The sequence below is a fragment of the Amblyomma americanum genome, chromosome 3, assembly GCF_052857255.1.
Source record: "Amblyomma americanum isolate KBUSLIRL-KWMA chromosome 3, ASM5285725v1, whole genome shotgun sequence".
Lineage (NCBI taxonomy): Eukaryota > Metazoa > Arthropoda > Arachnida > Ixodida > Ixodidae > Amblyomma > Amblyomma americanum.
The window spans coordinates 126,604,281-126,616,586 of NC_135499.1; the positions used below are offsets into that span (position 1 = coordinate 126,604,281).

Below are 12,306 nucleotides of genomic sequence, written 5' to 3' on the forward strand. Positions count from 1 at the left end.
CCTCCATAAAGAATATTTTATTTTTCTTTGATTTAACGGTGACGTCGTATGGAATCTTTAGGACCACTGCTGTCGGTCAGCGGTCCACGATGACGCCGAGTTTCATTGCCGATGATCCATATAATACTTTCGCATTAACATCACCTCCGCAGCCGGGAATACGACCCATGAACCCACGCTGATTAATAGAACACCGTAAAACTGCAGCCGCAAGGACCATCGTTGATGTGAAATGATGGAACAACTCTTCGGCGCGTAGGACAGGCGAACGGCTCAGTTTTCTCTCTGATTTCAGCATGCTATCTTCACGCAGTGACGACTTATTACTGAATAATCGTCTTTTTATACGATGAACGATGGGCTGAGTATGCGGCAAACGAGATATAGAAGCAAGTCGTACGACAGCACGGGCCGCTTGTTGCCGTAGCTCGCAAGTATATATTCCGCGGTTTGCCATCGTCACTGGGGTTCCCGCGTGCTCCGGGAGTGGTGAAGCAACGCAGTCACAACATAAACAGCCGAGTACCTGTTACGAACACCTGATGCGAGCGAAAGCCCAAGTCCAGCAGTACGAGTGAACGTAACGCTGAAGAACTCGAAAGTGAGTCTCTGGTTGCAGGCCTAGAAGTCGGGCGTCGGTCGCGGCCCTCGCAGAACGCCATGGAACATTCGACGCAAGCGGCTATTCTCGAAGCCGTTCCGTACGTCCGTTTCTTCTTCCGAACTCTGCCCCGCTGTTCCGATCGGCGATAATGGCACGATAACGCAGAAGCGTTGATTTCTACGAGGCGCTTTAGCGGCGACCAGTGACAGTGCAGAGTTGTAACACCCGGATGCTTCCCCCTGCATAGTGGTAAATGCAATAAAATAAAGCCCCCCGATAAGAAGGCACAGAGCAAACCATTCCGGCCTTTCCCTTTTGGTTCGTCCATGCGCTTCCCGTTCTGCGGAGAAATTGCACGGATTCTGGACTATGAGCGACGGGCAACCGCACGCGAGCAAAGAAGCGGCGCGTCTTCCGCAGTGCCAAGCTGTTCGCGCCATAGCTGGAATCTCAAGAGCCCTGCCGTTTCGCGTCGCTACGCCCGGTCCCGGCACTCTGGGGTGTCTCCTCTTGGCTGGTGTGTTGATGACGTTGCTGCTAGCTCTCAGGACACCGGGGTTCCAAACGACCACTCTGAAGATCGCGTCTTCGTGGGGTTTCCCGGACCCTGCTCCGAAGGCAAGTGCAGCTCTGATCCTCGGCGCGTTTTTCGGCTGCCCGGTTCGAGCTTGGCGCGCCTTGGTGACGACATAGCTGCAGGGGAAATATGGGGCGGTGGGATTGTCTGCGACGGCGGCGTTGAGGGTTTTGCTGACGTCATCAGGTGTTGCGCAGTGCAGTTAAGAATTCAAGTGTTGATGATAGTTCAGTGTGCAGGCACTGTCTACCGAGGACGCACACGAAGCCGGTGATTCTGGACATGGTGGTCGTAGTACAATTGCTCTGCTTCGTGCGCTGTCATAGTTATCGTGGTTATCAACGTGCAACTTTTGGTAGTTGCGGCGAGTTGCAAAACATTTAACGACATCGCCTCGGGAAACGACGCGACGTCAACAGGCGCTAATTATGAAGGGTCAGATGTTTTTATTTTTAATGTTGTCAAGAGCTTAGTAATTTATCATCCACTGAGGTTTGCGTCTCGAAGCAGTGCTGTCAGCTATGAAGCACGTCCTAGAGGAGGGCTCCATATGAGTTGGGTTTATAGCGTTTAACCTCCAAGAGCGATTGAGGCTGTGAAGGACGCTGTAGTGGAGTGCTCAACAGAATGTCGACCACACGGGGTTCTTTGACGTGCACTGACATCGCACGGTACGCGAGCCTTTAGCATTTCGCCTCCATCGAAATTCGACCACCGTGGCCGGGATCGGAGAGCCTTTCGGGTCAGTAGCCGAGCGCCATAATCACTGAGCCATCACGGCGGCGGCTCCATTATTTTCGGCCATCTCAGGGTGTTTAACATGCACTGAAATATAAGCGCACGAGTTCTTTTCTATTCCTGTTGATTGCAATACGGTCGCCGACGCCAGTAATTGAACCAGTGACTTCGTGTTGAACGTAAAAACGCCTTATCCATCGTGGCGGGCACATCGCATGCGTATTGGAGGCTAAAAGTCTGAGCAATGCTTCGTTTGGAGACGTTAGGAACAAAATCTGGCTGTGGTACTCTCTTCACAAATACGACTGTTCAAATTCCATTCCATTCCATCCTAATCACGCGCGGTGTCAGCTAGCCCCTGCTGATAGAAGCGACTCGCAGGTGCTGTGGTGCGTGACGAAGCGTGGAAACAATCGAATTTGAGGATACTTCCGACAGAATCCAATCCTGATTTGATTGATTAATTCATTGGTTGATTGATTGATATTTTACATGCTAAAACCAGAGTCGGCTATGAATGACGCTATGGTGGTTGGCTCCGGACTAATTTTGACCACGAATAAAGGTCAAATGTACGCCGCAATCTCTGTATACGGACGTTCTTGCAATTCGCTTCTCTGTAAATCCAGGCCAAGATTAATCCGCGAACTTTCACTTCGTGCCTAGCAGCAGGACACTAAAGCCATCGAGCCGTGACAACAGGCGGGATTTAATTGTTGTCCTGCTGCCGACGCCAAAGCCTGGCCGCCAGCCACCTACGCCACTCGTCAAGATGTCTGGGTCACAGCGTTTCTGAGGTTATCATTGAGGCGACCACCAACGCCAGTAGGAGCGTATTTAGGCTTTGCTGCGCCATAAAATGCATCTAAGTAGCCCAAGATAAAGCCATCGGCAGGAAAGAGTCGCAGTCATCTATCAGGGATAGGAGAATGCCTCTTCATTATTAGAATGCTTTTGAATCAGCGTATTTCTTGCAAAGAAACAGCTGCGTAAGGCACGTACTTAAAGCGAAACTACGGCGTCTTCGGTGTCGTCGTCCGCGCACCCAAAAGTGGTGGATGGTTTAGTTTTTTTATAAGGCGGGTGTGCTGCATGACAAGCATAGCGAGCCGTTACCATGTGTGGCCGCTACCATGCGCGTGACCATGCGTCACGCTTTCACCATCTTGCGTTAAGAATGTAATCTCTGAGACTAAAGTGAGAGGTCTTCCGCAATATACTGTCTTCGATACATTTAGATGTATATGATACGAAGGATCTTTTGTTTTGGCGTCATCTCCTTTTCGACTACAGTGGACGCACTACCTTCAAGCTTATCAGGTACCTATCGCCTTTCTTAGCATTACGAAGGCGCTCTATCCCACTTTATATTTTTTCCGTCCTTCCGTTTTGCCCCCTAGCCTTCAACATCCCCAGTTTGCTGTTATCGACTTTCTTTAAGGAGCATTGTCAACGTTTTTTTCTTCAGTCCGGCCGATACGCCTTTATCTTATACAAGTAGTTACGGGTGGATGTGGCAGCTTGGCACAACCCATGCGTGATTGTTAGAAACTTGCCATTACGTTTTTAAATTCATTTTGCCCATGTCGTACCGCCCAAGCCGAACACAGTTAAATGACAATGTCATCGGGCAACAAGCCAAGCTGTACAGCCCGAACTCCAACGACACTTCGTTGGCGTACGCGCTCAGCGTCGGCGCTCTTGGCGCCGCGAAACGACGGGCGTCCAAAGCAGTACGCATCTCCATGGCACTAGGCAGATGCTGGCCGAAACACTCTGACTGCCACTCAAAGCTTTCAGCTTCTGAAAGCGTTACAACGTGTAGTTAGGCAGTCAGGTGAATTGGCGTTTACTAGGTGAAGCTTTTTTACAAATATACATGCAACTGCCACAGTTTTGCTTGGTAGGCTTGGGAAAACCTCCGCTGCCACTTCTACCCACAAAGCTGCCTTTATAAGCTTGTTTTTTGTGGCTTTTATGGCTCGCCTGCCAGAGCGACGGCCGTCTTTCCACTGCAGCGATCGAACTTTCGTTCATTATTTTGTTTTGCTACATGGCGGGAACAGCCTCGGCACCACAGAAATATGTAAACAGCAAGTGAAAAGCGCCCGAAAAGCCGCACCGGATGTCGCGCGAACCGCGTCCTCTCATTAGTGTATGTCTGCCTGAAGTACGCAAATGAGAGACGTGACGGTGAGCAGCTTCCGGCGCTAGCGCGAACGCTGGTGCAGATATCTAGCAGTGACAGATCTCGGCGCCTCGCCTAGGCTCGTTGGCGTCTCCTGCAGTGCGCATGCGCAGACCGGTTTCGGCGTGCGCCAAGAGCGCCGACGCTGATCGCGTACGGCAACTAAGTGCCGTTGGAGTTGGGCCTTAAGGCTCCCGTTACCGGCGCATAACGGCGACGCCGACGCTGTTTTTCCTGAATAAAGTGCCGTGCTGATCTATCCCGGTAGAAATTTGTCTTTCTCGCAGCCGCAACTAGACATCAAATGGCGAGAAACACATGGATGCACTTCGTATGGAGTTTCGACATTCAATGCCACCTATACACTGAACGTCGGTGGCCACCACAATTGCCTTTGTCTATACTGAAATCGAATGATTTTTTTTTTACAGCGAGAGCTGTTACAGTATCGACTCTCAAGATCCTAGTCTCGTCGTCGTACGCAGTTTTGAGACGAAGGTGAGAGGGAGCAGAGGGCGAGAGGGGCAGCCCCTGCATCAGTCCCGGCGCTTCACATGATCTCATAGGGCTGCGGGGTAAGATAGGAGTACGGTCCTGAACACTATGAGAAGGAACAACGTTTTAGCATTAAAGCGAGAATTTTCAGGCTATTTCTCCGCTAAACCCGAGAATGAATTCTGGGAGAACTATTCAGAAAAAAGAAACAAATGGCACTGGTACCGCATAATTATGAGGTAATCAATAAATGGATGTTCGAGCGTTGTTCCCTCTCATATTGCTCACGGCTGTAATCACAGAGCAAAAAATAGCGGCTTGCGCAGCGTCCTGCGGCTGCTCGTGCATTTGCTTCGTATGTTCGCCTCTTCTGCAGAGGCACGTAGCTGCGGGCAGGCTTGCTTGCCTGCCCGCTGCTTCGCGTTCCCTCTCTCAGATATGATGTGGACACCGGCGATAACAGACCGTGGCGACGCGCGAAGTTTTACCAAGGTGATGCGACGGGAAAGCCGCGCTGTGCTTGCAGACGAAGCTGGGGCAAGGTGGCTTCATAGTCAAGGCCCATGACTACGTGCCGCACAAGGCGGATCAAGGATGCGACGGAGAGAAAAGAAAACCTAACGAGCCACGAAGACGTCACGCGGACGGTTCTTGAACATTAGTTACATAAGGAAAAACCGATCACAAACACAGGAAGAAGAAAGAACACGACGGCAAAGCGCGCTATCAAATCGTTTTTATTCCGCCAGAAGCGAAAATATAAAGCTGGAAAAACATGTTAGCAGCAAAAACACAAGCATTACAAATAATCTCGATAGAGAAGGTGTAACATTGCAGGTGCTTTCCACAAGTCAAACGGATAGATAACTGCTTTCTTTGTCAAGCAGTCTAACAGATGGCTTGCTGATGCAACGTTGGATTCTCCGCTGGATGATTAGAGCTTCGAAGATTTCCCTAGCTTTCTTCGTTCGGTATGTCTTTGGCACGCGCGCACTATAGTAGAGAGGGGTGCAATTTTTCGAAGGACATTTCCTTACAATGCACGGCTGGGTTGCTGCCTGCGCCTGTTTTTTTTTTTTTTGCAATCTGGCGTGCTCGCTTAGTCGAGTATTCAGACAGCGACCGGTCTGCCGACATACGTTTTCCCACACGATAGTAACACATTGTACACTGCACCGCACTGACACTCATTGTAGCAGTTTTGATGGTTTGCGTCACATGGGCCTTGTATTGGTTCGTCATTGTTGACTCGCCTCCACAAGGCAATGAGCTTGTTCGGTGCAGAAAAAAACCACTCGAATGCCAGCGCGTACCACACGTTTCTTGATTCGATGTGACCGTTAATTCTGTGAGCGTATGGTATGACTGCTGTCTTAGACGGTTGGGGATCAAGTCGCTCGGCCGCCTTCAGATTCCGCACTTTTCAGGAGGTGCTCCACCACAGCCAAGGGCATGAAGCTAGGAAAACCTGGACACAGTGGCACATCGTACACTACATGGCGCTGACAGTCAGTGTAACGATTTTGATCGTTTGTTAGTTACAGTTACAGGTTAGTTGCAGTTGCCCTGCGCGCGATCGTCTGTGCTTTCGCAACGATCTCGGGGCGTTGACGTCGACTTGCTGCTCTGTGGTGCAAGGGGCATTTCTGACTGCTATAGTCTCGCGACGTTCCAGCTGCGCATTAGCTCCTGCTGAATTTCGCGTTGCGTCGCCGTAACCATGGGAACCTTTTTCTCATTCTTAGAGCATTCTTTGAGCACTTTCCAGCTGTGGTGTGATTCAATGGATCTGCCTGCAGAGCATCAGTGCTGGTAGGATGATGATGAAGGCACAGTCCGTTTATATTGGACAAAACTCAGCGAGAACCTGACGGGCCTGTGGCTGACGCTGCAGTTTAAAATTTCGAATTTGAAAAAAGAAAAGAATAATATTTTTTCCGATTTCTCTGCTGTGCTTCGCAGATCCATACAGAGGATTATGAAGCTGCAGACGACGTGCTGTCCAGGCGGGTCAGGATCCGACAAGTGTGTCTGCGCTATGCCAGGTCCAAGGAACTGCAGAAGCCCACCCCTGGTTGGGGCTCGCATCAGGCGCCCGGAAAGATAACGCTGCACTGCAACCCCGAGCAGTGCCCTCTATTCATCGACGAAAAGCGATCGCTGGCCTTCTGCATCATAGCAAAGGTCAGCATCGGCGGATACAGACTGCAAGAGGCCACGATTAACACGCAGCCTATCACATATAGGCAGACCTCACTGCATGATTCCCGGTTTAGTTTTTTATAGCGGCACCTCTACTGGTAAGAAGTGACACAAGCTGTGGCTCACACCCCTGACTAGAGTACCCACTCTTAAGGCCACTTGGATGCATGTAGACGCTAATAATGCATGAATAGTCTCTGGTCACACCGATAGTGCAACTTACTCCATGAAAGTATATACCTGGACAGAGTCCCGTATAACGGCGCCACTGTTATTGTCCCGTACCACTGCACTTGCGTCATTCAGGTGGCCTCGACCAGTTTGAAAGCATTCTTCAAGGACCTGTTGGGTATTCGCGTGCGGTTCAACGAGAGTGACCGCAGAAGCTGGGACGATCTGCACCGGGCCTTCCACATGCAGACGCACAGGCTTGGCCCGCGAACGCTGTTTGGGCACGACAAGGGCAGGGGCTACACTAAGGCCCTGTTCGTGAGGCACCCGTTCGAGAGGCTCGTTTCCGCCTACGTTGACAAGGCACTCAGGTATGTTTCGTTGCTGTGCACGGGCAATTGAAAGCGGCAGCTGACTTCGACGCTGCTGTGCCGTACCATCATACGTATGCTACAATAAAGGTGTACAGGCTACCGGAATGCACACGTTGAAAGAAGCCACATGATTTTTCTTTTATGAATGGCCAGAATACCACAAAGACAAAGACCACAGAACAGACCACAGGATCAGAGACGCAATATTGAACTGCGGTTACAGATGTATTGCATTATGTATATCTTTATATTGCTTTTCTGCTTGAAGTGGTACCTATATGTTGAGAAATCATGGAAGGCATGCGTCTGCTGTGCGATGTCAGTGCACGTTACAGATCCCCAGGTGGCCGAAGTTATTCTGGAGACCTCCACTATGGCACCTTTTTCTCCCTTTCTTCTTTCACTCCCTCCTTTATCTCTTCCCTTACTGCACGGTTCGGTGTCCGCTGAGATATGTGAGAGTTACTGCGTCATTTCCTTTCCTCAAAACCAATTTTTTCAACCTTGCCCGCTATGGCACCTTGTCACCTTGACTGGAAGATAATGAATACTGCATTATGACAATGGCTCGTCAAGAAACCACAACTGTTCTCTGACGCGCCATTCCTATAAGCACCCGTCCGAGGCGAGCCTCCATGAACACGCTGATCTCCGTCATCGGTCCGCTTAAAGTCAAGGACGCTGGCTGAGGATATGTGTCTAGTAACATCATTACGTCGTGTTGACGTCTCTGTCGCGAGGGTCGACCTCCCTTTACTTTGAATAGATAACGCCACATTGAGCATTAAATTATGAGTTCTGAGTTATGTTTTGTTTGCGACAGTTTGCAGACATGTACATTCATGCACATAAATTGAACCGCTCGCATACACCTCAACTATGAATTTTTCCGGTAATCCTCACCCCACTTGACGTCTATTGTCTAAGTCATACGAACTGTTTACCCCTCGCAATAACAGTGCGTTATCAAGTATCATAAGTGCTGACATTTAGCTGCAACTACCAAAGTTGTGTTCGAGATTTCATAGAGCTGAAACTGCTGCAACTCGAGTTTATAGGGACATCCTGGGACATCAGAAACTCGCAGAAGGAAGACTACTCATCATGAAGAGCATAAAATTTCGCAGGTGTATAAAAGAACACCGACATCCTACTCTGCGTTGGGAACTGGACGGAAAGGCCTATAGGAAGAGAAAATGCAGGAAATTAAAGAAAGACCAAATCATGTTAAATGTGAAATTCCCCGGTCATTGAATTTTACAGCGGAACAGTTATGTTGGGACCAAAAGAGAATAAAGTAGTCCAACGACGGAAATCTCTTGACAACAAGAAAATATTCCTAGGTTGGTGCTGCTGCCGAGGTTACGGTATTGTACCAAAATGCTTGTCAGTGTTAGTGGCGCTTTGATAGGCGCCTCTTTATTAAACTTGAAGGCACAGACCCAAGCGTATAACATTTTGCAACTTACAGGCCACGAAGCGAGATTGCATGGTTCTACAAAGCCTTCTGGGAGAAGATACCCGGAGTCAAGGCCCAGAACAGGAGCCCGACCTTTCCGGAATTCGTTGACCTCCTACTTGGTACACCTGTGCGAAACTGGGACGAGCACTGGTCTCCTTACTATGCGCGTTGTCAGCCCTGCCTGCTGGACTATGACTTCGTGGGAAAAGTGGAGACCGCGGCCAGAGACTTTCCCTTGTTCTTCTCCAAGATCGGCGTCGACGGAGGCCGCTTCAGGCGCCTCCACGTGAGTCGCGAAGCCGGCGCCCGAGCCTCATTGGTGTCCACCAACGGCACCATCCTTACCCCGGTGGACTACTTTCGACAGCTCTCGTTCGACCAGATAATGGGCTTGTATTCGCGCTACTTCTACGACTTCGAGCTCTTCGGCTACGAATTTAGGGATTACCTGGTGTGACAAAAGTTACTGCAGGCAACACAGTTTGCCTCAGAAATGCACCCGGTGCACGCTTGATGCCAAGACATCAAGCGCTTGAGCACGCTTGAGCAGCAACAACTACCTCTAATCAGAGGTCCTGTTGACCCAATAATTTTGGCAAAGGAGAGATTAGGGGAGGACGGATGAAAAAGGGACGGAGTCTTACACTCAACAGAGACTTGAAGAGTCAGGATACTGTACGGAAACTCGCCAACACTGTGCGATGAACGAGCAGTGAGAGTATGGGAGGGCTAACGCAGGGTTAGTCATGGTTTTAATGTTCATACAAGAACGATGCACGGTGTGCTGCAGGATGAAACGCTCAGAAGTACTCTCTCCAGGCCTTGCATGGCGCTACTCAGGATTCTTTTCATCGCATCTAAATGTGGAGAGGCGAGATTAATCATATTGCTTTCCGTTTCCGAAACCTCACAGACTGAGGTAATTCACCTAGCAGGTGTGTGCGCATTGCATGGTGACCTCGAAATGTTATTACTCCAGCTGTGGTGAAATATTTTTCGCTGCAGCGGCAGCGTGGGCATCAATTAGATATGCAGGTACGCCGTATAAGCGACAGTCAAACAGTAAGGCTGCTCAAAAGCGTTCTGTGCATGTTTTAAATGCTTTGGATAATTGATTGACGATAGGTACCTCCGGGTGCGTAGATATCTTATGTAATTGGACTGTCCTGGATTTGCATTGCTGTACGTGACATCAGAGTGAGAAGTCACAGCATAAGTAACATGCTTACGAGAATAAAGAAGTCAAGACTTTCTCAAAAGATTAATATATGTCTTATGTTATTGGACTGTCCTGGATTGGCATCGCTGTACATGAAAGCCAAAGTCACAGCATATTTAACATGCTCACGAGAATAAAGAAGTTAAGACTTTGTAAAAAAAATAATGTATATTCACGCACCAAACCTACATCAGCACTATATATAATGCACCCTACTGTGGCGGTCAGCAGATACATTTCGAACATATGGAGTTCTTTCAAACTATCTGTTAACGGATAATTTTCGCTTTTACATTCGTTGAACTGCTGTCAACGCGGCTAGGATCCAAACCAGCGAACTTGTGCCGTTTAGATGGGTGGGTTGCCGAGGTAGTAGTATCGTACAGACTTGTCTTCCCAACATTGCCTTTCACCTTTAGCTGAAATAGCACCAAATTTTTCAGTTACAACCATGGCGACATTGACCTTGTCAAAAGTGTCCAATACAGCTATTGTTTGCAAGACGGCTTGGAACAGAACCGCGTGTAACTGTATCGTTTTCGTCTGCGCTACTTCACTCCGACGATAACAGCATGTGTTTTCCAACCCCAACCAGAAAAATGTAGGACCTACATTGACGACAGTGAGGCCCCATATCTTTAAGCTGTGGGGAAATTCGAGGTTTTCCATCAATTTTCCTTATCCTTGTGCAGCGGCAGCTCAATTAAAGACTTTTTTCGCGAGGTAAACGGCATTGGCATCGTAGTATGTCGTACCGAAAAATTCCCGCCCTTCTGCACAGTGCTAGTGTTACTTAGTGGGCCTGAATCGTTAAGAACATACGTGCCCTGGCCGGTACGTCAACGATGATGATGTTCGGGACTAAACCATTTCAAACGGGGCAGCGCCATGCGCAGTGCGCGGCCTGGGTCAAAACACAACATAAAAGTGGACGCTCTTCATTGTGCCGTCCTTGGTGTCATCCTGGTTGTCATGTGCACTTACACTCGGAGCGGGTGCACAGAACGAGTCGTAGAAAGCAGGTAGCGTCTGGACTGTACTACATCTTTCGAAAAACCTATGTAATTTGCATTCTTCACTTAAACTAAGGACTCAAACCGCGCTCTTAAATAAGTGAAAAAAGCGCACAAGTGCAACAGCACAGTTTTTCTTAACCCGGCTGCTGTGTACCACATATTACTCTTCCTGTACCTACCCTTAACCCATATATGCCCAAACCCCGAAAAAAATGAAAGCTATTTTTTATTGAAACAGAACAGAAGAGAAACTATGTGAAAATCAGAATTTTTTTTTTTTAGTTTTCCTTGGAAAACTGCGATCCTATTTCCCAAGCCATCCAATGTGGAGGACATGAAGTATGAAATAGTTTGAAAAGCTACACGTGAACTCCGACGTCGCCCTTCTCGCAACGAGTAGTCGTTTTCTTGGGACAATGGGCACATCCTGTTTGCTTGTTTAGGAAGACAACAATGTGCCCAGTGCGATGAAAACAACGTCATGCGAGGAGTTAGCACTGCCGATATTTTTAGCGTGACGGCTTCGTTGCGTATTTTTCTAGGTAGGCCTAGAGATTGACCTCTGAAATTAGGGCTGCTGAGTGTTCCATATGCGTGCTTGTATATTTACAGCGCGTCGCTGACACATGCTTCTGAAAGGTAAGTGAACCAGGAAGAATACCAACACTTGCCCGTTGATCCATTTGATCAACACGTCCCATGGTGGCGTTATATTTTGCAATGAGAAATGCCTCCCTGATAGCATTTTTCTTTTTTTATTTTAGTATTTCTTCACCTGCTGAGTCAAAACATGAGATAGCAGTGACAACACTGTTGTCTTTCCAGCGGAAAACAGTGATTTCATTCACGTCTACTCTGTAAACGAAGGCTCCTCTCTGTTTTCCTTTGAGATCCTTTTGCGTTGGAACAAGACAATTCTCAATTAAATTTTCGCGTTCCGTGCCTGTGCATTTGACGCCAAGTGCTGTCAATCTCCAGGCAAGATTCAAACTCGTGACAAAGTTGTCGAAAGAAACATGAAAAGCGTATTCAATTTTAGCCTTTCGTGCACTCACCACGTCCATCATTACGGATTCTCTTCTTTCATACCAAAATCACACTTGCTAGCAGTGTTGTGCCAAATCTTCCTTGATAGGGTTAAAATTAAGCCCGTAGTCCTGTGGTGTGCGAACACACCACAGTTTATATCCAAATCGGATTTGTTCTTCCTTGAAAACCTGCTTACATCCCTGTTTTATAAAATACTCACACATTCTCTAG

General features: G+C 48.4%; 1 protein-coding gene across 1 annotated transcript; it reads left to right on the forward strand.

Moving 5' to 3' along the window:
- The first annotated feature begins 652 nt into the window (after positions 1–652).
- LOC144124884 (carbohydrate sulfotransferase 11-like) lies at positions 653–11,250 on the forward strand. Its single transcript, XM_077657821.1, has 4 exons — positions 653–1,222; positions 6,565–6,786; positions 7,111–7,346; positions 8,821–11,250. The coding sequence occupies exons 1-4, from the start codon at positions 974–976 to the stop codon at positions 9,266–9,268; spliced, it is 1,155 nt and encodes a 384-aa protein (XP_077513947.1). The 5' UTR covers positions 653–973; the 3' UTR covers positions 9,269–11,250.
- The last annotated feature ends 1,056 nt before the right edge of the window (positions 11,251–12,306 follow it).